The sequence below is a fragment of the Moschus berezovskii genome, chromosome 17, assembly GCF_049115385.1.
Source record: "Moschus berezovskii isolate FMDL1 chromosome 17, NW_MosBer_1.0, whole genome shotgun sequence".
Lineage (NCBI taxonomy): Eukaryota > Metazoa > Chordata > Mammalia > Artiodactyla > Moschidae > Moschus > Moschus berezovskii.
The window spans coordinates 40876716-40899019 of record NC_142476.1 but is presented as its reverse complement, the minus strand read 5'-3'; the positions used below and the strand labels follow the sequence as shown (position 1 = coordinate 40899019).

Here is a 22304-nt window from a genome sequence, read left to right as displayed (position 1 = left end):
GGAGGGGTGAGGTCATCAGCCTCCTGCCTTTGGAAGGGGCAGATGGCAGCTGGGGACCTCTGGGAGAGGGAAGTCATGCTCAGGGAAGAGCTGGCCCTGGACTCATCTAGGCGTGAGTGCGAATCACAGCTTCCTCAGTCATCGGCTGTGTGACGTTGAACAAATTACTCAACCTCTCTGAGCCCGTTTCCTCAAGCACAAAGTGGGGCTGAGTTTCCTCCTGAGGCTCGAGACTCATAGGTGAGACCAACGGATGTCACGGGGCCAGTGTCAGAGCCCCATCTTCCTGCTTCTGAGTAGGCTGCCCCAGAACCCACCTTTGGGAGGGCAGAGACACAGAGACTGTCAGTGGCAGTGAGGCCAGCAGCCCCCTCCTCCCTGCCCTGCCTGACCCCTTTCCTGCCTCCCCAGGCTCCTCCAGTGTCTGGAGGAGCAGAAGGTGCTGGCTGGGACCAGACAGGGCATCTCCAGCTCCTCCCACAACAGGGGCTCGTGTGGCTGCTCCTTGACAGCTGTGTGTTGAGAGAATTAGAGAAATTATTTAGGGCCCTATGTCCCCCACCCTCTTCCCAGAGGAACGGCTGGCCCCAGCCTTCTGAGCATGGCCCCATTGAGCCTTCAAGTGGTGGCATTCCCTGAAGCTGGACCTAGGGACACCAATGTGCCTCCTTCCAGGCTGTGGACACCCAGCACTTCATGGGACCCCTGGGCTCCACTTTCACACCTGTGGGTGTCTCCACCCTCAGAGACAGCTAAGAGTTGGTCCTGGAAGGATTCTGGTGCAGCAGCCATGAAGTCTGAGCCAATGGGCTCTGCATGTGTGCCAGATTCTGGGGGCCAGGGGCATCCTCCCCAGCCTGGGGGCTGGACCATCTGGAGTCCCTGCCCACTGGCAAGTAGGAGGCCTCCTCGGTGCTACTGCAGCCCCTTCCTGTCCCCCAGGTGCTGACTACAGTGTCAAGCAGGGATTCCGGCCACCACGGAGGGGGCTCCTTGTGGTACTGGCCATTGGAGATGGGCCAAGTGTGTGATGTTGCCCCTGTGGGGCTCAGGGTCTGGTCCTGTGTCTCTCTCACCACACCTGCCCAGCACCTCAGGGCAGCCTCCCTTACATAACTCTCCTCGAGCTAAAAACAGCTGGGCCCGCCCTGCGTGGGGATGGCAGAGCCCGGAGGAGGCAGGGGAGAGAAGGAAGCTTGAGATGTTTTCTGAGTGTGGCAGCAGGAAGTGGGGCCTGGGACCGCCAGCCTCCCCATGAGGAAGGAGGGCCAGGGCCAGCGAAGCTCACTCGCGGCAGGGGGAGGTTATCAGGTTGCTTCCCCCAGGCTGGCTGGCCTGGTGCTGGCCTGAGGGGCAATGGGCACTTCTGTTTCTGCCCCTGGGCCTGGGCCAGCACTGCAGTGACTGTTCATATCTTGTCTGAGGTGCCCTGAGTGGGCCAGATTTGGTGGCGATCATGGCCGCCTGCCTGCCCTCTGCCAGTGGCCGTGGCTGGACCTGTTGGAGCTTGGAGTCCACTGTCAATCGTCATGTGGTTAGTAACCCCACTGACCGGTGGTGTATACTGAGAGGCAGTCAGGGTTGTGGTCAAGGGTAAGACTTTGGGGTTTGAACCCCAGATCTGCCTAGCGACAGCCTCTCTGGATTGGTCCCAGCTGATGACCAAGGTCTGTCTCACAGTCAGTGCAGCGTCTGCCCCGGCATAGCCCTGTGGGGCACACCCCAGCCCCCACTCACCAGGAAGGGTGGTGAGGAGCGTGCTGGCCCGCCCACTGCCCAGGCCTCCCTTATCCAGACCCCCACCCTTATGCCATCCTCACCTGCTCCAAAGTGTTCCCCCAGTACCGTCCCAGAGATTCTCTGCTCCCCAGGGACTTCCCTGGCCTCCCCACCTCCCTGCTCTGCCTCCCCCTCCCCCAGGGCCTGGGAGGGGACCGTGGGAGCAGAAAGTGAGCCTCAGTGCGGCGTCCACTGCTGCATAATGACCCTATTCATGGGCTGGGCGGAAAATTCAGTCGGGAAACAGTGCAACTCTTTTTATGAGGACAGCTCTCCCCCTGGGCAGGGGCTGGGCAGGATTCCTACGCTGAACCCCACCTGGCACAGGTTCCAGTGGGGCTCCTGGCTCCACAATCACTGCGGTCACACAAGGTCACCCAGGATTCGATTCTCAGGGACCCGGGTAGTTCGGTCGCCGGGGACGCGGACTGCCTCCAGCTCTTCCCTGTTAAGTGGGCACAAGAACTGGGTCCTCCAGGCGGGACTGGGCCAATCTTTTGGAAGGGGGCGGTGGGAGGGTCAAGGTAGCAGGGAACTTGGGCGAGGCTCATCCCGGCACCTCGGGGGTTACCCGCTAACTGGGCCTGTTTTCCCGCGGAAGGCTGGGGATCATGAGAAGAGGACCGTGCAGGGTGGGGGACCCCGGAGCCCTGCGGTCGCGGACAGCGATGTGGCCGAGGGACCAAGAGGAGGGCCAGCCGTGGCTGATTGGACCAGACCTGCGCTGAGCTCGTTCTCCGCCCCTCGGAGCTGCCTGTCAGTGCGCATGCGCCGACTGCCTCTGCCTCCCGGGACTAAAGGCGCTAGCGAGATGCAGGCGACCTCCGCCTGGCCGCCTAGAGCGGCCGCCTCAGCTAACCGCGCCCCGGAACTGGAAGCTGGGCTTGCCCCGCCCCGTGGGCGGCCATCTTGGAGGCTGAAGCGGCAGCAAAAGCGGCGGCGGCGGTGGCGGTAGCGGCTGCGGTCGGGTGGGCTCGCTCCCGGCGCGGTGCAGCTCTGCGGCGCGGGCCCTACTCTCCGCTCCCTGCTCCGGCCTCGACCACGGCGAGCCTGAGCGCGGCGGCGGCCCACGCGCGGCGACAGGGAGAGGTGAGCGCGCTCCCCAGGCCTCCGCCGGGGCCTCTTTCGCGCGTCCGCCCCGCCGGAGCCGGCCCGAGCGGGGAGCGCGGGGCCTCCGCACGGTCCGTCCTCGCCGCGTCCGCGCTCGCGGGGCCTGGCCCGGAGCTTCTGTGCGCGGAACCCGAGGTCGGTTACAGCGGGGCGCCCGGGGCTCCGGGCCGGGTCGTCCCCCCTCCGGCCAACTTGGGGATTCGGGTGGCCACACGGCTGACGTCCCATGGAAAGGCTCCCGTTAGTGGCACACTTGCGGGCGCCGCCAGGACGAGCCGGCGTAGAGCTTGGTTTGTAAATGTATCTTGGGAATCGGTGTCGGGGTGGGGTGGCTGCCGTTGAGCCCCCCGCCGCCGCCGCTTCATCTCGATCAGTTAGGACCCCAGACCGCCTCTTAAGTCCCCCGAGCAATGAACGTCTGGGGTGGAAACAGAAAATTCGAGCGGTCAGACTGGGAAGCTCCAGGGGAAGGGCCCTAGGCCGGCTTCTGCCTGTGCCTGCCTGCTCTCCCCGTCTGCCAGTTACCCGTCCCGGTCCACCCCTGGCCAGGTATACGCTTCTCGCCCCCTTCCCAGTTAACACCACTTAGCTGGTCTATGTTTAGTTCACATCCATTCTTAAACTCACGCCGGGCCCGGCCTGGAAATGCTTAGAGAGGTCCCGGGGCAGCCCCGGGGAAGTTAGTGAGGGCCTGAGAGGTCTCTGGGCAGTGGTCAGGGCTCTGTTCTCTCTGGGTGAGGGACCCTCGGTGTAACTTTAGGGTCTTGCTTACTTGAAAAGCCCAGCCTCTCTGCAGGTACGGTTGGATGCTAGTGCCTAGAACTCGTGCTCTGTCATCTGCACACCTTAGCCAAGCCAACCTCAGTGCAGGTGCGGTAGTGGCAGGTGTGGTGGCCCCCATCAGCCTCACGCCTCCATCCAGCCTGTGAAGCAATCCCACTGGTGAAGGGAGAGACTTCTGTGGGAGTCCTGGGCACGGGGGTGTCACGTGCGCTCTGGTGGGTCAGACCAAGGTCTCTGGGTAGAGAGAAAGGAGCCAGAGGAGCCTGGCGTGCAGTGCTGGGTGAGGGGCGAGTGTGTGTCCATGTGGTACTGAAGGGACTCTTGCCGGGATGTTGGTTCAGGCTACTGGCCTTCCAGCTGTCTGCACTGAAGTTTTGTATGTGGACTGTGCTTCTTGTTTTGTTTTTGAATGTCTCCTGTAACACTTGTGCTCTGTCTTTGGGGACTTGGCCTGAAGGGACCTTGAGATGCACTTCAGGGTCTGTGGAGGCACCTGATATGCACCCTGTGTGCTTGGGGAAGACAGAGAAACTGGCTCACTTGTCATCTGGAGGGACCTGAGGGCACTGCTCTGAGCGAGGTTGAGGGAATCCTCTTCTTTAACAAACAGAGCAGTTAAATTGTAAGTGGATTTCTAAAGATTATGACTTCGAAAGCAAGAGGGAGAGGAAAGTTCATTTGTGAGGAGCCAGGCATGATCTATGTTGTTTTGTGTGGCTGTCCTCTAACCTTCTTGAAGCATCGAAGTTGGCCAGTTAATTGAGTTCAAGCACAAGTGTGTTTGAATCATCCAGTGAATTGGTTTGTGTGTGGCAGAATGTCAGACTTAGGGTGGACAGTTAAAGGAAACGAGTCCTGGGTGGTGGTCTTGCTTTTGACTTGTCACTAGGTGTTGCCCATGGCGAACCACCTGGCCTTCTTGCTGTCTCTGGTTGGAACTTGGGGGTGGTGCTGAGGAAGCGTGCCCCTCTCTGGCTAGACCCTAACCACCCGCAGTGGGCACCCCAGCCATCAGTGTCTGCTGGGGCCTGGTGGAACCTGTGCATTATGCAGCTGGGTGGCAGGAAGGCCAGCAAAGGGCAGAATGTGGGGGCGCTTGACCAGGGGGGTCAGGCACTGGACTGGGCAGGGCCTTGGTGAGGCATCCACTGGTAGAGGCTGGACTGGGGTGTGGCCATGTGGTTGGGGTGAGGAGGGGTTGGCTCAGGCTATGGGAGTGTCAGGGGCTGTGGGAATCCGAATCGGGGGATAGAGGGCGGCCTGGGGCTGAGGACTTGGCAGGTGGCAGAGGTGTTGACATTTGTTTGTTCAGTTCTGGGTGAGTCCTGAAGGTTGTGATCTGAACTGTGCGATGAGAAGGGTCAGTCGACTTCAGTGAACAGGATGGACTGAAATGGGGGGAGACTGGAAGCCAGAGGCTGGTCGGATGTCTCGTGGTAACTGATGGGCAGTGTAGTGGGCCCTGCATCGGGGGTGTGAGGTGGGATGGAGAGAGTGAGAGCATATGGGTACCTGAGGTTTAGGGACCCCAGAGCAGGAAGCAGGGCTGGGCATGTGGAGGGACCACTGCTGCACCCTGGGGGTGCAGAGTGAGACAGCAAGCCCTGGTCGTCATCTGGCGGGTGTTCTGAGGCGGATCCGTGGGCACAGGGCAGGAGCCCATAGCCTCTAATGAGGCACTGTGGGCAGAGACTGATGGGAGGAGAGGTGTGAGTGAGGTGAGGAGGGTTGGGCCTGGTGCGGGGAGCAGGGCCCGCAGGTGGGCACTGGCTGGGAGGTCTGCGTGGAGGTTCGGCTGCTAGCAGGACAGGCGGGAGCGCAGGATGGGCAGAGTGGCTCCTCACTTGCTGCCCTGCCCAGCCAGCCTCCCCCTCTCCTTTCCCTGCCGTGCTGCACACCCTGTGTGACCTCCGTCTCCACCGCGTTTACACCAGTGGCTCTTTTGCTTTATTTTTAGCAGCAGAACTTTTTTGCTACACACCTAATTTCCATCTATGAGATGGTCTAATTTGTTAAGTAGATGGAGCTGGAGCTGTTCTGGTGCCCCTGAGAATGGGGAGCCCGTCTTCCACTTCCCCATCCCGCCCTCCTACCTCTGGAGCAGAGCTGAGGTGTCCCAGGTCCCCTGATCCAGGCCAGGACTCTTCTCTTTAATGATGGCTGCTCCCTCCCTCCCATCGCAGCATTCAGTACTGTCCCGTGCCATCCTGTCCCTCCCTTGCCATCTTGTCTGTCCTACTCTGTCCCAGTCATTCTCTCTGGGCCTCCAGAATGCCCTTTCTAATGGAAGATCTGATTTGACTTAAGGCTGGGGCCTGAAAACTTTGTGGGGTGCCACCTGATGGCCTGGCTTCGAGTCCCTGGTCGGCCTCGTCAGCTGCCATTCACAGTGCTTTGGCTCCTGCGGTGGCCCAGTGCTGTGCCCTGGACACAGCACGCTTCCTTACCTTTGCGTGTCCAGCTGCTCTTGCTTCCTCTTCTGTCCTGCATGTGTGTCTGGGTCTCTCCGGGGTCCCATCTCTCTCTCCAGTCCCAGAAAGAGGCTCTTCCTCTATTCCCTTGTTCTTCCCACCCACCTGTGGGCAGTGGTAAACATGCTGGAAAATGTTTAACAAGGAGCTCTGGGAGGGGCATGGCACCACCCAGCGTAGCGCTGGGGGAGACATGCACATGGCAGGTGGTTGGGGCTGGCTTTACCTCACCTCCACTCATGACCGTCGAATTCAAGGGCTTTCTCCCTCTGAAGGTTCTTCAAGGACACAGGTGAGTCTGCAGGGTCTCTCTTAACCTTTGTATCTGATGAAAGGCACATTGGCGAAGGACCTGCTGGGACAGAGGGGAAAGGACACTGTGCAAGGCTCACGGGTGTCTGAGAGGGCGGGCAAGTTGGAGCAGCCCAGGGGCCTTGATTCTGGGTGGCAGCGCTGGGGCAGTGGGGGCTGCCTCTTTCTGTCCTGTGTCAGTGTAGACTTGTCTCCAACAGATGAGCAGCAACAGCGGTAAGAGAGCACCGACGACAGCGACCCAGCGCCTGAAGCAGGACTATCTCCGGATTAAGAAAGACCCTGTGCCTTATATCTGTGCCGAGCCCCTCCCTTCCAACATCCTTGAGTGGTAAGACTCCGTTGCCTCCTTCCCTGCACCACCTGCCACCTGGCTTCTCCCTGATGGGCTTAGGGCCGGAGGGGCCCTCTTAGCGTGGGAAGGGGGTTTCTGTACCCTCATCAGGCGTGAGTGGACCTTGAGGCCTGCAGATGCTCTCTGGTTGTCTTCACAGTGGATAGCAACCCAGGATGTGGAAGGCTGTCTTTGAGCTCTTCACGCTGGGGCCAGAGAGAGGGTCCTTCCTAGGGGTGACTGGGGCCTGCAGACTCATGCCTGGTGGAGAATCTCCTTGTCTTGACTCTCCTTCTCTGCTCTGTGCTTCTTGATGCTGTGAGGTGGCCTGTCCTACGTTGGCAAGTTTGTGATGGGGGATGATGGGTCCTGAACCCCGCTCTGTGCCTGTGGACATGCATTTCATGGGAACTTGCCCTTATCAGGTGTGCTGGTGATTTTGTGAGAAACAGTGTAAGGCTGAAACATTAAGGAGCATTTTCTCTGTTTGGAGGGTATTTAATATTTTATGTTTTGATCTTAAATACTGTAAAAAAATTTTTTTAGATGTAGAAGAAAGAGATCTGAGTTAAAAAAAAGTCTTTTCCAGGTTGGACAGGTGTTCAAGGATTTTGCATCCACATTCCTTGGCTTGCAGAGAAGGGTCAGTGCTGGCAGGTGGCAGAGGGTCTCAGGGATTCCAGCCTTGGTGTGTGGGGGAGACATCAGTGTCACAGCTGGTAGAAACATCAGTGTCAAAACTCGCCCTGACCCCAGGATGTAGCTAGCAGATGGACAGATGGGCTCTGTGGCAGTCTAGGAGACATCCTCATCATGTGGGAGACTCTCCTGAGTGGGGGTCAGGTCCCAGGTTCTACTGTTCACTAGGAAGACCCACTGCAGAGGGAGAGGCGTGAGGCAGAGTCCATTGGAGACCAGACACAGGCTTCCCCTCCTTGCCACGAGCAGTGACAAGCTGTATGCTGGCTGGTCATCTTCAGGGAAGCCCCATTGGGACTTAGCACCAGAGATTTCAGGGGGAGTGGGTCACAGGAACCTCTGCCTGGAGCCCCCCAGTATTCCAGACTCCCAGAAGGACAACAGGCTTCCTTTCAGCACTGATCACATTTTTGCCCAAACTGTCGAGGTGCTGTTAAGGTGATGAGACTCCCTGGCATCCAGTTCCAGACACCGGCTGAGGATGGCCGTGTTGGGCCTACTGTGTGGGCTCTTCCCAGCCGGGGTGTCTGTCCCCGCCGCTGGAGAAGAGAGCACTCTTCTGGAGAGATCTGCACTCTAGGCCTTCCTCACTCTGCTGCCCTGGGGCTGTCAGGCACTCTTAGAGCACTGCTTGCCCGGCCCTTCCTGATGTCCTCAGATTGGACACAGTAATTGGGAGCAGTGACAAATTAAGGCCACGTTCCCCAATTTAAGGCCACCCTTCCCAGTTTGTTCCTGGTCTGCTGACACAGGATGATGGTATTTTTTGGATCTGACTTGTCAGCCAGTAGAGAGCAGGGGTTGTCAAAGTGTCCTGGTAGGAAGTAGTGTTTGGAGAGGTGGTTACTCATGTGTGCACAGTTGTGTCTGGTCTTGTTTCTGGTTAGTTCTGTATTCTTCTTTGTGCTTTTCTGTTTTCTTTGAAAATTTGTAAGTTTGGGGCTTCCCTGGTGGTCCAGTCATTAGGACTCAGCTCTCACTGCTAAGGGCCTGGATTCCATCCCTGGTCAGGGAACTAAGATCCCATCAACCGTACAGAGCAGCAAACAAACCCGAGCAGCTTCAGTGCTTCCTGCCCTGGAGATGAAGTGCTGTTTATTTGTGTGGGAGCAGAGTCCATGGGGCTGTGGTTCCTCTGTGTGAGGCCTTTGATGACCATCACAAACTGTCCCTGTCCCTCCTGCTGGAAGATAGCTGCTCTCGAGGTCACGTCTGAGTCTTCCAGGGTGGCAAGGCCAGGGGCACAGTCTCTGCGTGTCTCCAGCTATTCCTGGTGAGCTATTGCATGATATATGGGCACACTAAAAAGCATCAGATTTCAAGTGCATTTCAACTATATATCGTGAATTTTTGGTTTTGTTTGTTCTTTTCCCCTACACTGCATGGCATGTGGGATCTTAGTTTCCTAACCAGGGATTGAAACCTGCACCCCTTGCATTGGAAGTGCCAAGTCTTAACCTCTGGACCTCCAGGGAAGTCCTGTGAAGTGCATTTTTCAGTTATCAGTTGATGTTAGTGGTCAAAGAGGGTTAGATTTTTGCATACTGTGTTGTGGATTCAGAGGCACTTTGTAGAAAACTTGGAGGGCACAGCCTCTCTGATCCTGTTGGAGAGGCAGGGAGCTATGTAGCTGGTAGAGTTTAGTCACCTGCTGAGTGTCTATGAGTGTATTAGTTTCAGGTGGGCCCTAAAAACCACAGCCTTGGAGTGATGCCATCCCCAAAGCCAACTCATTTTCTCTCCTCCCTCAGGCACTATGTGGTCCGAGGCCCTGAGATGACTCCCTATGAAGGTAAGTCTTTGCTCTGAGTTAGATGAACAAAAGTCAGCATCTGTGTTCCAAAGAGACCTTACCCAAGAAACTCTGTCAGTAATGCTCTTTCTGGTTTGGATGTGCGGGAGGTAGACTGCGCACATTTGGAGCTTGTTCTGGTTTCCTCCAAGTCCTAGAGGTGTTTGCTCAGAGTTTGGTTTTGCTGATGTGTCTCCGTCTTCAGGTTCGATCCCTGGGTTGGGAAGATCCCCTGGAGAAGGGAAAGGCTACACACTCCAGTATTCTGGCCTGGAGAATTCCATGGACTGTATGGTCCGTGAGGTTGCAAAGAGTCAGACACGACTGAGCGACTTTCACTTCACTTCTCTGTCTTCAGAGACTGCTAAAGTATCAAGTTTGCTCAGCCTCCTATCTCAGTGGAGTCAGAGCTGGGAGAACAGACGGGGAAGAGGAAGACCAGAGTGTGTGTTGTTGAGGGAAAGGAAGTCATTTCCCGAGTGCTCGCTCTGTGCAGTGTCCTCCGAGCTCCGGAGCAGCATGTTGTATTGGTGGGGCACAAAACGGGGGGGGCCCGCAGGGCTTGCCAATGTCGGATGCTGCCACCCAGTGGCCTCCAGTGTTTGTGAATAGACCTTGGAGCTGTCAGTCAGTGAGTCTCCAGGGCTCAAGTTGAACCCTGGAGCCAGCCTCCAGGTGAAGCTGGAGCCCAGGGGAGAGCTGTGGCCAGAGAGGCCACTCTCTAGGCCTGGGTCCTGACTTTTGGTGTATGGAGCAGCCCGCTTGCTTCTTCCTGCCATGGGGTTCTATGTGCGATTTCCCTAGAGGACTTATGCTGCTGGGAGGAAGGGTGGGGTGACCCACAAGCGACTCACGAGCCTTGTGGGTAGGCTGGCAGAAACGTCACTAGCCTCATGGGACTCTGCTGGCTCGGGAATCCCCTGTCCTGAGGAAACAGTGCAGAAGGCACTTGGGTGGCATGTCAGTTTTACCACAGGGAATCCGGCTTGGTGATGGCTTTGCATGGGGTTACAGACCACAGGGCAGAAGATGGGCTGCCGGATAGCCTATGTGTATCGCACTTATCAAATACATGCTGTGTTTTTACCAGACTTGAAGAGAGACTAAGAACGAGCAGTGTTCTTTCGCAAGTAGGGTTATGCCTGGTTTTAAAGGTTTTTTATTCTTTGTGGATTTAGTGTTTTCCATATAAGAGGGGTGGGGGGCTGGACTGCAGGAACCTCCCCATCCCCCAGCCACTCTGACTGATGATAAAAGTCTCTTCTTTTGCAGCCCAGCCCAGTCACTCTGCTCTCCTGGGTCTGGTCTGCTCTCCTGCGTGTCCTGCTGTTCCTGGTCCTCGGGCTGGGACAGTCCAACTCTTCATTGGGAGGGTTCCTTCAGAGACCAGGGCTTTTTCTGTTGCCCACCTTGCCACTTCCCTCCCCCTTCCCCTTAGCACTTGTTGTTGTGCCCCTCCTGATGCCTGTCCCCCTCCTAATCTCAGGGCCCTGCTGTCCACAGTGCCATCCTTCAATGACTCTGCTCCATCAGGGTCTCCAAGGGACCCTCAGCTGCCGCACCTGATGGACGGCTCTTGGGCCTCAGTGTCTGGGCCTGTGTGGATTCTGATGCGTAGACTCTGGCTCCTTCCTCGTTTGCTCCTCTGACTTTTGGGTGTTCTGACCCTTCCCTCCCAGTCTCCTTAGCCACTTTCCCATGTCCACATCTGTCTGGTTCCGTGTCGGCTGCCTGCTGACCCCATCTTTGCTCTGAGCTCTGTCAGTGCTGCTCCAGACCTGCAAGGCTCACAGTTCAAGTGGGCTTCCTGACACACAAGTATTGATTTATGTCTATAGGTTTTATTTTATTCCTTTAAAACCCTAGGAGAGTGTTCTGTAGACGCACACAGGCTTATTCTAAAAATTGGTTCTAAAACTTGCATTGAAAAATAAGGGACTCAGAGAAGCTGAAATGGTTTTTAAAATCTTAAAGTGGAAGTAGTCGCTGTGCCTGGTTCTGAGGCTCGTGGTGGTGTCGTGTTGACTGAACGTGTGCTGGTCCTGGAGGGAGATGCGGGTTCAGCTCCCCAACAGTGGGTCGGGGGCAGCACTGCCGTGGCTCCCGGTGTGCTTCTCCTAGGCCTCCCTCCTCCGGAGCCGGGCGCTCTCAGTGGCGTCTGTCCTAGGGCTTGGCCGGGATGCTTGGAATGAAGCCAGAGGAGAGACCCCTCCCTCCCGCTGCACCCCCACCCCCAGCCTCTCACACCCTCAGATGCATTACCTCCCAGGCCTGTGACAGATGCTCTGCGGTGGAGAGCGGGCGTCTGGGTGCCGGGGGCACTGCAGGCCCTGCTCATGGCTCTGCCCCAGCCCCTCAGCGTGTGTGACTGCATGCGGAGGCCTTCCTGCTGGGGACCAGCGGCTGCGGGTGCTGCTGATGGTCCTCTCTGGACTGGTCCTACGCTTTTTCCAGTCTGGCTTTTCTCAGTGCTCGTGGTGTGGGCGTGCTCCAGCGTCGTCTCTAGAGTTAATCCCTCGCTGGCTGACTTGTCTAAGTGCAGAGGTGGCCTCAGGTGGCACTTGCTCGTCACACCCCCACCACTATCACTCTTCTGCCTGCATCGCTCCTTCACCACGGGAGAGTGCCCCAGGCAGTCAGAGAGTTGGGCAGAGACCTGTGGGGCTGGGGGCCAGCAGGGAGCCCCACTGGAAAGGTGGCAGCTCTGTCAAGCCTCATTGTACATGCACACACTTGCACAGACATGTGCATGTCGCTGGAAGTCCTGTCAAGTGACGTTCTTCTGTCTTGCCAGTCTGGGTGGGCCCGAGGCTCTCCAGGGGAGGGAGCAGCTCACAGGGCTTAGGGAGGGGTAGCGGTCAGCGTTCCGTTGTTTACTTATTTTTAGGGGGGGATGATAGTGATTCACCTGTTGCTGGGTGTGGTTTGGTGGAGAATGGGAGGCAAGAGATGCCGGAATGAGGGAACCAGAGTATGGGGGTAGGGCCAGTGAGGAGCCTGTGCAGATTCTGTCGCTGCTCTGCGCTTGGGAAGAGAGCTGGTCAGCGTGGGGTGCGGTGGACGGTAAGGCCTCTCTAGGTTGGTGGTCATGAGCCGTAGTGAGGTGGCCAGCACGGCGTGTGTGTTCCAGGGCTTGTGGGCAGGAGCGGGGTGGGCAGGAGACAGGACTGTGAGGGCTGCGCCCACTGTTGCAGTGACAAGGCTGCTTCTCTCTTCTGTTGCAGGTGGCTATTATCACGGAAAACTAATTTTTCCCAGAGAATTTCCTTTTAAACCTCCTAGTATTTATATGATAACTCCCAATGGAAGATTTAAGTGCAATACAAGGTAAGGCGTCCCTGTGTGCTTGGATGCGGGACTGGGGTCCTGAGGAACCTGTGCCCTGTTGACTGGGTCCCTTTTTCAGGCTGTGTCTTTCTATCACGGATTTCCACCCAGACACATGGAACCCGGCCTGGTCCGTCTCCACCATCCTGACGGGGCTCCTGAGCTTTATGGTGGAGAAGGGCCCCACCCTGGGGAGCATTGAGACATCGGACTTCACGGTGAGCTTGGGGGTGGTGAGGAGGTTGCTTGGTCTCCCCAGCCCCGTTAGGATAGGGACTTCTCCGTTATTAGTTGGCATCAGGTCTAAGATCAGTTGGTGATACAGAAAGGTAAATGGCCTTGGGAGACTCCATGTCACTCTGTCCTGAGGAGCACGCTTGTGGACTGCTTTCCACAACATGAAGACACCAGTCACGCAACTGTCACTTAGTCTGTTTCTGGAACATGAAGGAACTGACAGTAGTTATCAGGCTGACATTTTCCTTCTTTTTCTTCCTAGAAAAGACAACTGGCTGCACAAAGTTTAGTGTTTAATTTAAAAGACAAAGTGTTTTGTGAATTATTTCCTGAAGTTGTGGAGGTAAGAAAGTGAAAGTTTGCCATCGGTTTTGCTTTCCTCAAGTCAGGAACACTTTGATTCTATTTTTTCCAAGAGAATGTGTTCCTGTGTTCTTGTGCTACAAACATGGAGAGGGGAACTGAGGTGCAAACAGGCAGGTGCTGGCAGACCTGCCCCTCTCCTTGGGGCACCTCGGGGCTGGAGGGTGAGTTGGAGATGAGGGCAGGTCAGGGAAAGGGTGGTGGGCCTGCTGAGGTCACGGGTGGCCAGGAGTGAGGGGTGGGCATACTCCCTGGTCTTGGTGCTGGAGCAGAGAATGTGGCTGTGAGCAGGGGAGGCTGGGCCACGTAGAGGTTGGGGCCCTGGTGGGTCAGAGCAGCTTGGACCTGGCTCAGTCCCAGTCCCTGAGGCACAGGCATGGTGATTCTGGCCGTTCCCACAGGCGCTTGCGTCTGTTAGACAGGATTAGCAGCGGCTCAACCTTCAAGGGCAGTTGTTAGGATGAAATGTGTGCAGCCAGTGACCACTGACCCTGTAGGGTCTCCATGGTATACCACAGTCCCCTCCTAGGCCCTGAAGGAACTGGCTTGTTTAAACCAACCCTTGTTTCCTGCTGTTTTTCTCTTAGGAAATTAAGCAAAAACAGAAAGCACAAGACGAACTCAGTAGCAGACCCCAGGCTCTCCCTTTACCGGACGTGGTTCCAGACGGGGAGACGCACCATGGCCAGCACGGGCTCCCACTCCTCAATGGGCACGCGCCGGGGGCCGGGCCGCACCTGGCGGGGCTCCAGCAGGCCAACCGGCACCATGGACTCCTGGGCGGGGCCCTGGCGAACTTGTTTGTTATAGTTGGGTTTGCGGCCTTCGCCTACACGGTCAAGTACGTGCTGAGGAGCATAGCGCAGGAGTGAGCTGCCACCACGACCAGCGGAGGGGTCGGACACGCAGGACGCTGGGCCCAAGCTCGACGTGGGCTGGCTGGCTGTGCCGCTGAGCACGTGGGCCTGGCTGACTCCTGGGGTTAGCTTTTTAAAAACCTTTAAAAGGAAAACAAGAACCAAAGCGTGTAGTTGGATTTGGAGGAAACATGAGATCCCCAGCCCCCATGCTCACCCTGGCATCTGGCAGGGGCTGCGGGGCTCCATGTCCACGAGGAGGCCTCCTGCTTTGGTTTTATAGCTTATCTCCTGTATTGTCTTTTGGACCTGTTTTAGTAACCTGTTTTTCATTTTATTAGATTTGGTCACTTAAAAATATAAAACTCGATGCCTATCTACACTCTGCGTGCATTCTTAGTGCAGAACTCTGAGCCGGCAGGCAGGGCCGGGGCCTGGCAGGTGGCCAAGGGTGGACCAGGGGGTGTGGGCTCTGTCTGGCCTTGGTGTTTAAGACATGCTTGAGTTCACTAGAAATGAGATTTCTGTTGGGGAAGCACATGGGCTGTTGTGCTGAAGTTGAAAATCTGCTTTCTCAGTGAGACTGACCTGTGTGTCTTGCCTGGTCACACTGCCCACTTCCCTTCACACCTGCAGCCTTCCATGTGCTGCGCTGGTGGCGGGAGGAGACCCTCAGCGGTTCCCTGGGTCCCACCTGCTCCACAGGCTCTACACTTGTGGTCCAGACCTTTGTTTGCCCTGGAGACAGGCTCCCAAAGATCCTTTCACAGTAGATGTGTGTCTGGTTCCTAGAGGGTGGCTGCCTGGGAAGGAGGGATGGACGGCTGGGTTCAGGGGCAGGGCTGGTGGGCACCCTCTCAGGTGGGATCTGTGACTCCCTGGATCATCAATGTTTTCCTCCTCTATGTCTCTGCTTAATGATGTCACCTGCACAGTGTTTAGTGTTTGGAAGGTGCTGTGCCTGGGGTCATCAGACATCAGGTGGTGACTTCACTGCGTGCAGCCAGGCATTAATGCATCTTCAGCGTTCTTTGTTTTTTTTAACTTAAAATTGCTCTTTGATTTACCACTTCTGTGTGTTTGATCCACTCCTGTGAAAAAAATCCTTTTGTCTTTGTTCCTAAATTCTGTGCTCTTTGTGTTTGTGAACCACAAGTCCATCTCCACCCAGTGCTGAGGTGGCATGTGGAGCCAGAGCTGCCGCGTGTGCCCAGGAGCTGGGCATCCTGTGACCAACAGTGGACCTGTTGCCTGTGCTCAGTGCAGGGCCCGGCCGCTGGCACGTGTGGCTCTGCTGTGCTTCCCTCCATTCGCTGCCAGCACAAGGGCATGTCTGTGGAGGTCTTTACCCCTTCCAGGTGTGCCATGTTGCCTGAGGGCCTCAGGAGGCAGAACGTTTAACAGATGCATTTTTTCTGTGTGTGAAATCCTAACTTTCAAAAACACTCAGCCAACGGTGGGAGCAGGTCCATGCTGTACAGAGACTCCCTGGTGCCCATGGCGGCTTGCTGTCTGATGTGACCCCAAATAAAAGATGACTTTGTCCTCTCATTGGTTTGAGAGGGTGGGACAGCTCCCCTGGGCAGTGGGTGGGCAACCCGATGAGGGCTGTAATGGGGGCTCCCAAGGTCCTGAACTCCTGTGTGGAGTTGGGGTGTCCACTGTTTGGTCAAGGTTAGCTGACCTGAACCTCTTCCAGGGGGAAGTTGGTGGCTGTGGCCAGGAGGCGTGGACAACTCAAGAGCAGGCTCCCTCTGGTCTGGCCTCAATCAGCCAGGAGGGCTGGGACTCGTGGGGACTGCCGGAGGCTGGCACAGCTGGTGCATCCACATGTCCCAGGCCAGCAGGTTGCTCAGCCTAGAGAGGAGTAGTCTGTCTGGCAGTCCCTTCCTGCTGGGTGTTGGCCAAGGGCACATGGAGGCTTTAACTGGGCAGGTGCAGAGGGGCTTCTCTGGCGTGATGATCTTGAGACCAGGCTCACCAGCTGGGCACTTGAGAGAGCTGAGGCTCCAGTGGCAAGCTCAGGATTCACTGAGACTGGATGCTGTTGTCCTGGGAGGTGACCACCTCTATCTGAGTAAGGAGTGGGACAGGTGTCCTTGGGCGGACACTCCTCACATCGTCCCCACCCAGTTTGTCTCAGGTGGTTCTGCCTGAAGCTGCCAACCCTGCACATGGCCCAGGGCTGACTGTCTCCTGCCCACATTGTTCGTGCTGGACTTCTGCTAGTGGGGGTGAGGGGTCTGGAGGAGTCTTCTGTGCTGCCCCTGGGACAGGGAACCCCACCCTTTTCAAGTGTGGGTTGCAAGCAGCAGATCAGCCACAGCTCTGACCTCCCTTAGCCCCAGGCGGCACTAGCCAGGGGGCAGCTGGTGAAGGGGAATGGTCCTGGCTTAGGTGTCAGGCCCCTACCAGGGCCTTGTGGACACCACTTGGCCACAGCTTCATGCTGCCTGCCCCTCGTAGGAAGGTAAGGAAGGGCACCAGCTCTCCCTGGGGACGTACTGTCACTTGCTCTCCATTGCCAGAGTGACTTATCTGGCAGGGCACTGCCACTGGAGGCTCAGCTTTCTGCTGATCTCCAGCGGGGGGACAGGCCTGGAGACTGGAGGGCCCAAGGGGCACAGCAGGGTGAAGGCAACCCCTCAGTGAGGGTTGGGCCTGCACCACAAGAGGAGGGGCAAATGCATGCCATGCCTTTGCTTAAAGGTTGACTAGTCTCTTCCCTGCTAGCCTCACTGGCCCCTGGTGGAGGAACCCCCAGGGTTACCTAGGCTGGGACCAGATGGGAGCCCTCCTGGGAGCAGGGCCATGGCCTGGGGCAGCAGGGCCAGAGGGACAGGCTGTGAAGGCATAGGAAGGGGCTGTGAACCCCGACAGGAATGAATCCCCACCTGGGGTCGCTGGGCCCCACCCTGAAGGGGCTGGGGTGGGGAGTGCACAACTTCTCCCCTTGGGCAGCAGCTGTGAGGGAGGTGGGTGGTCTGTTGGTGGGGTTCCGCCCCTATCCACGCCCCCGGCAGGTCCTGAAGCCTGGGAGGCTGAGGTTCTTCGCTTGTGAGCCCGCCCCCTTGGAGTCCGCCAGCCTTGGGGAGGAGGGGAGCGCGGGAGGGGAGGGCACTGCTCACAAGGGAGTCTGCAGGATCGGGGGCGCGTCCCTCACTAGCCCAGCTCATCCTGTGCAGACATGCACCAGTGGCGGTCAGGCGTCCCTCGGGGCTGCGCCCCCACGCCTAGACTCTGAGTGCCTCCGGTTGCCTGGGCTCAAGAGCATTGAGCCGCTGCGGGCTCCGGACCTAGCAGCTAGCAGCCAACATGCGCTGGGCCTGGGTGGCCGCCACAGTCCTCCTCTGGCCACAGCTCGCGTTCCTCGGGGGCAGCGGGGCCCGGCGGGAGCCCAAGAGGCCTCGGCAGTCCAGCCAGCGCCCCATAGCCCCTAACGCCACCACACTGGGCAGCGAGGGGCTACTGGGCTTCCCCAAGGTATGCATGATCTGTTAGGGGCCCACGTGGGCCACCCTCCAGCCCATCTCCCCTGTCAGAGTGGGGTGGGACTTTGGGCAGGAACCATAACAGTGTGGATCAGGGGACCCTCTCTGGGCCTGGGGAAGGAGTGGGGGGTGGAAGGGCTTCTTTTGGGGCTACACTGAACCCACTGAAGCCTAAGGACCGTCATGCTCTGAGTAATCTGCTACCCTGAGGTGAGACTGCCCACTGGGGAGATGCTTTGGGCAGCTGGCTCAGACCCCCCGCTGGAATCTGGTGCTCCAACTTTGGCTTCCGGGGCGGCCAAGGCTAGCCCTGCCCTGACCCACTGCTGAGTACCCAGTACCCCTTATGGCCTCTGGCATGGGAAGGGAGGCCAGGTCCTGGGAGGCCCCTGGCTCCAGCCTACCCCCTGGCATCCCCTCTAAGAGAGCCTCTCGCACCTGCTTCAGCCTGCAGTCTCCACCCTCTTGGGCTGGAGCTCCCTGAGGGGGTCTCGGAGCTGACCCCGTCAGCAAGGGCCTGGTGGCTGCTGGACTTGGAGTGAAGCAGCGGTTGCTGGGCCAGGCCCTCTGCCAGCCCTCGAGGCTTTGATCCTGGCCTTCGCCTCCTGCGGGCGTCTGTATGGTGGCCAGCCTGGCTGCTCTCAGCCTACGCGCCCCATTGGAGCCTGGGGCTCCATATTCCAGCTGGGCAGGCCGAGGAGAGCAAGTCCTCTAGCCCTGTTGCCAGGGGAGTGGGCTGCCAGCAAGCTCTGGGAAAGCTGCTCGGGGGAGGATCCTTGGGGGCAGTTCCTGCTCTGCCTGGCCCCACCTGCCTGGGCTGCCCCTCCAGAACCATGGCAAGGCAGTCTGGGGGCAGACAAGGGCTGTCCCTGACCATGCCACCCCCGCCCCAGGACAGCCCTCTGCAGCCATCAGGACACCCGCTCTTCCTGCTGAGAGTGGGCTCCTGCTCCACCTGCCCCCCAGGTCCCCCACCATGGCTCAGGTCTGTGGTGACTGGAGGAACAGGCAGACTGCAGAAGGGAGAAACCCTGGCCCTCCGCGCCCCCCAGACCTGGGTCAGGACCCCTTGGCCTGTCTGCCTGGACAGCTGGCTCTCCAGGAGTGGCCGGGTCTCCACTGGCCTCGTGGCAGTAGCTCTTCTCCAGCCAGACCAGTGTCTGCTGTGCTTCTGGTCACTTTGTGGACCTCCCGTGTGAGATCTGGGTACAGAGAGGGACCAACCCCCAGCTCGCAACCCCTCACTCAGCCCTGACTTTGGGGCTGGGTGTGCTCTTATCCCTCCCACTGCCCTGGTGCGGAAATGGGGTGTACGAGAGATGTCTGGAGGGTCTGATCCTGGGCCACCAGCTTGCACGCCCAGTGCCCAGCACAGAGCAGGACCTGTGCCCACTCTCCCCAGCCTCGCACGACTCTGGAAAACACTCCTGTCCACCACTGCCTGCCTCAGCCAGGCCAGACCTCTGTCGGAACAGGCAGGGCTGGCTCCCTGTGCACACGGCCGTGCCCGTCTGCCTGGGAACAGGAAGCAGCAGGAGGGGCCATGCGGGTCCTAACACGGCAGCAGACCGTAGGCTTCTGGACACGGGTCCCCGACCTGAGCCCCAGGGGAGACCTACGGTGCCCCATTGCCATATTTCCTGTGTCTACACTGAGTCCCACTCCAGCAGCCTGGGCCCTAAGCTTCCTGTTGTTCTCCAGGGGTAGTGGGGCAGGACCCAGCAGGGCCTGATGGTCAGTGTACAGCCTTGTCCTCTGACCCTTCAGCTGCCCGAGGCCTCAGGGCCTGAGTTCACAGATGCCCATGTGACGTGGCTGAACTTTGTCCGGCGCCCTGATCATGGGCCCTCAAAGAAGCGGTGCCGAGGCCAGGACAAGAAATCGGTGAGCCCCAGGACCCGAGCCCAGGTTGGGGTGGCTGTGAGTGCCCCCTTGGGAGCCTCATTTTCTCCTGCCTTCCCCAGCGAGGCCTCTCTGGTCCCCCCGGCCACCCCGGTGTGGAGGCCCCCCAGGAGTCTGCACTGCAGGAGTTCCAGGACATGCTGAAGGGTAGGCCCCCTCCACCCCCTCTCCTGGGTGTGGGAGAGAACCCCATGCTGACACGAGCCACACCTGCACCATTGTCCCCACAGAGGCCACCGAGCATCGGTCCTTGGGGCTGCTGGGCCCTGTGCTGCCCAAGGGGATAGGCAGGCAGCGGGTGGCTGAAGCCTTCCACTGCCGGCTGAGGGGCCCGGTGCTGGTGGACAAGAAGACGCTGGTGGAACTTCAGGGTTTCCAGGCTGTGAGTGGGCGTGGCAGGCGGGCCCCACAAGAGAGCAGGCCACAGCGGTCCTGGGACAACCTGGGGCCTCCACACACAGCGCTGAGGCTCGGGGTAGGGTGTGAGGAAGCCGGGGCAGAGATGCCTTCCCTTGAGGGGCTTCCTGGTGCCCAGAGTCCTGGTGGGGACAGATGCCCACCTGGGGTCTGCTTGAGCTGAGGGCTGTTGGTTGCAGGCACCCCTCTGCCCCAGGCTGGGTGTGGGAAGGGAGGCTCCAGACTGCAGCTGCGTCCCCCTGCTGTCCCACTCCAGCCTGCTGCCCAGGGTGCCTTCCTGCGGGGGTCTGGCCTGAGCCTGGCCTCCGGTCGGTTCACAGCCTCGGTGACCGCCATCTTCCAGTTTTCTGCCAGCCTGCATGTGGGTGAGCGGATTTGGCCAGGGTGTGGGTGGTGGGGAGGGGCTGGCCCTCCAGGCGGGCCTCAGTGTCACAGACCTCAGGCCTCAGTCCCATTGCAGAGACACCTCCTGCCTCAACCCTTCCCCCACTGGGGACTGAACAGCCCTTGTGCCCACCCTCCCCAGCCCACAGTGTGCCCCGAAGGCCCCCAGCCCCCTCCCCCTCTGCTCCATCCTCCCTGTGGGCACTGCAGACCCGGCCTGTCTCCCCAGATCCCAGGGAGCTGCAGGGCAGGGTCCGGCCAAGGGCCCGGGACACAGTGCGGGTGCTGGTCTGCATTGAGTCCCTGTGCCATCGCCACATGTGAGTGGGGCCCCGGGGGTCACTGGGGTGTCCTGCGGGGCAGGGGACCGCCTACCACCTTGCCCACAGAGGGGGGCTGCCCTGAACACAGAGTACCATGGTGAGCCCTGAGGCAGAAGCACGCAGGTCTCTGGGCACCGACAGGGGTGTTCCCCCCACGGCCACTGTGCCCTGGCCCCTCACCCCTGGACCCCACGTTCAGGTCCCTGGAGGCCATCTCCGGCCTGGAGAGCAGTGGCAGCGTCTTCACGATGCACGTGCAGGGGCTGCTGCAGCTGCAGGTGAGGCGGGGCCACTGGGGCGGGGTCAGAGGACCATGGGGGGCGGTGGGGTCCTGGACCTCTAAGCCTCAGCCTGGGCACTGCAAGACCTGGGGCTAGGTGTCGACTGGAGAGCGGCTGGGCCCCGTGGGTGGTGACGTCCACTCTGGGTGTCTGCAGGCTGGACAGTACACCTCTGTCTTCGTGGACAACGGCTCCGGGGCAGCTCTCACTGTGCAGAGCAGCTCCAGCTTCTCCGGCCTGCTCCTGGGCCCGTGAGGGATGGACAGGGCCTCAGAGAAGTCACCCTGCCGCCCCCACCCCTCTGCCCGCTGGTAGATCTGTGATCATAGCAATAAATAAAGGTCCCCCAGCCCCCACCGTCGCCTGGTCACTGGGTCATCACGGGGAAGGGGTAAGGGAGGTGGGGCAGAGTGGCCATGGGTATGGGTGAGGGCTTGGCCGGGGAGATGGAGGCTCTGGCTAATCACCCTGGCAGCATGGGTGTGGCCCCCACAGCCCCTGCTTCTGTTAAGGGCCACGTTTACTCTGAGGACAAGGACAATCGTCCATTTAGGCCGCCACTTGGCCCTCAGCCAGCCCAGGCCGGTCCCACCTCAGAGGACAGCAGTCTGTGGACATTTGCAGGGCCATGGAGGACTCGAGCTTGGGTTGCAGGATGGTACATGTCGGGGCATGCAGGGCGAGGCAGGGTGCCCCAGGGGGGCCTGGGTCTGTGGGTGAACAGGGCTGCCAGCCCCCCATATGAACCCTAGGGTCCTCAAATCCCTCTTCCCTAAGGGAGCTGACTTTTCACCACCTTCTTGGCGGTTGCCACCCTGATGTCTGGCCCCCACCCCTCATGGCCCCAGCAAACTCAGACTGAAGAATGTAAATTGTGGTGGGTCGTTCAGGCCTCTGCAGAGCTGCCGAGATACCATCTCTGCTTGGCCCCCAGGCCCCCAGCGGATGGCCCCATGTGGCCCCTCTGTATAAGCCTGGAGGGTGGGGGTGAGGGGGAGCTCAGCTCTGCAGTAGCAGGGCCCAGAGACCCATTTCCAAGGCTGTAGGGAAGAGTAGGGGTTCAGGGGCAGGGGTGGGGGGTGGGGGGATAGTGGGCAGGTTACCAGCTGCTCCCCCGACCCTCCTAGAGCCCGCTGGGTAATGAGGCAGGAAAGCTCTGGTGCCGGGCAGGCGCCAGTCCGGGCAGCCGCGGGCTTGGCCTCTGACCTGTCCCCCCGCCTCCCGCCCAGTGGCAACAGGAGCCAGGGGTCTGGGGGTGGTTCTCAGCCTCACGGCGGCATGATCTGAGACGGGTGTTTCCACCCCTGCAAGGAGGATGCATGAGTGCCAAGCTGGGGTCTCTTTGCTGGGCGGGGGAGAAGGGGGAAGGCCAGGGCCACTGCTCCATATCACTGAGGGCCTGTGTGGCCCCAGAGCCCAGGCTTCCTGGGGCTGCCGTCCGT

The 22304-nt window shown here is 59.2% G+C and overlaps 2 protein-coding genes across 4 annotated transcripts; both read left to right on the top strand.

Annotated features, from left to right (window-relative positions):
- Positions 1–2675: 2675 nt before the first annotated feature.
- Positions 2676–14440, top strand: UBE2J2 (ubiquitin conjugating enzyme E2 J2). Of its 2 annotated transcripts, XM_088845368.1 has the most exons (8): positions 3101–3179; positions 6419–6435; positions 6656–6786; positions 9240–9280; positions 12505–12607; positions 12687–12825; positions 13107–13187; positions 13795–14440. In XM_088845368.1, exons 1-8 carry the CDS (start codon positions 3116–3118, stop codon positions 14077–14079), a joined length of 861 nt encoding a protein of 286 aa, XP_088701494.1. In that variant the 5' UTR covers positions 3101–3115; the 3' UTR covers positions 14080–14440. The 2 variants fall into 2 exon arrangements, with proteins under 2 accessions (XP_055275294.1, XP_088701494.1); XM_055419319.2 differs by lacking the exons at positions 3101–3179; positions 6419–6435 and adding an exon at positions 2676–2868.
- A 2769-nt stretch (positions 14441–17209) lies between these two features.
- On the top strand, positions 17210–21206 carry C1QTNF12 (C1q and TNF related 12). Of its 2 annotated transcripts, none has more exons than XM_055418816.2 (8): positions 17210–17547; positions 19323–19439; positions 19520–19604; positions 19688–19839; positions 20131–20239; positions 20488–20578; positions 20781–20859; positions 21019–21206. In XM_055418816.2, the coding sequence occupies exons 1-8, from the start codon at positions 17380–17382 to the stop codon at positions 21115–21117; spliced, it is 900 nt and encodes a 299-aa protein (XP_055274791.2). In that variant the 5' UTR covers positions 17210–17379; the 3' UTR covers positions 21118–21206. The 2 variants fall into 2 exon arrangements, with proteins under 2 accessions (XP_055274791.2, XP_088701174.1); XM_088845048.1 differs by having other exon boundaries at positions 19688–19932.
- Positions 21207–22304: the final 1098 nt, after the last annotated feature.

Coding starts and splice junctions, on each gene's coding strand:
- UBE2J2 (XM_088845368.1), top strand. CDS start 3,116: ATGGAAAGGCTCCCGTTAGTGGCACACTTGCGGGCGCCGCCAGGACGA. Junction 12,608..12,686: donor AGATTTAAGTGCAATACAAG/GTAAGGCGTCCC, acceptor TCCCTTTTTCAG/GCTGTGTCTTTCTATCACGG. Junction 13,188..13,794: donor TATTTCCTGAAGTTGTGGAG/GTAAGAAAGTGA, acceptor TTTTTCTCTTAG/GAAATTAAGCAAAAACAGAA.
- C1QTNF12 (XM_088845048.1), top strand. CDS start 17,380: ATGCGCTGGGCCTGGGTGGCCGCCACAGTCCTCCTCTGGCCACAGCTC. Junction 20,240..20,487: donor TTCTGCCAGCCTGCATGTGG/GTGAGCGGATTT, acceptor CTGTCTCCCCAG/ATCCCAGGGAGCTGCAGGGC. Junction 20,860..21,018: donor AGGGGCTGCTGCAGCTGCAG/GTGAGGCGGGGC, acceptor GGGTGTCTGCAG/GCTGGACAGTACACCTCTGT.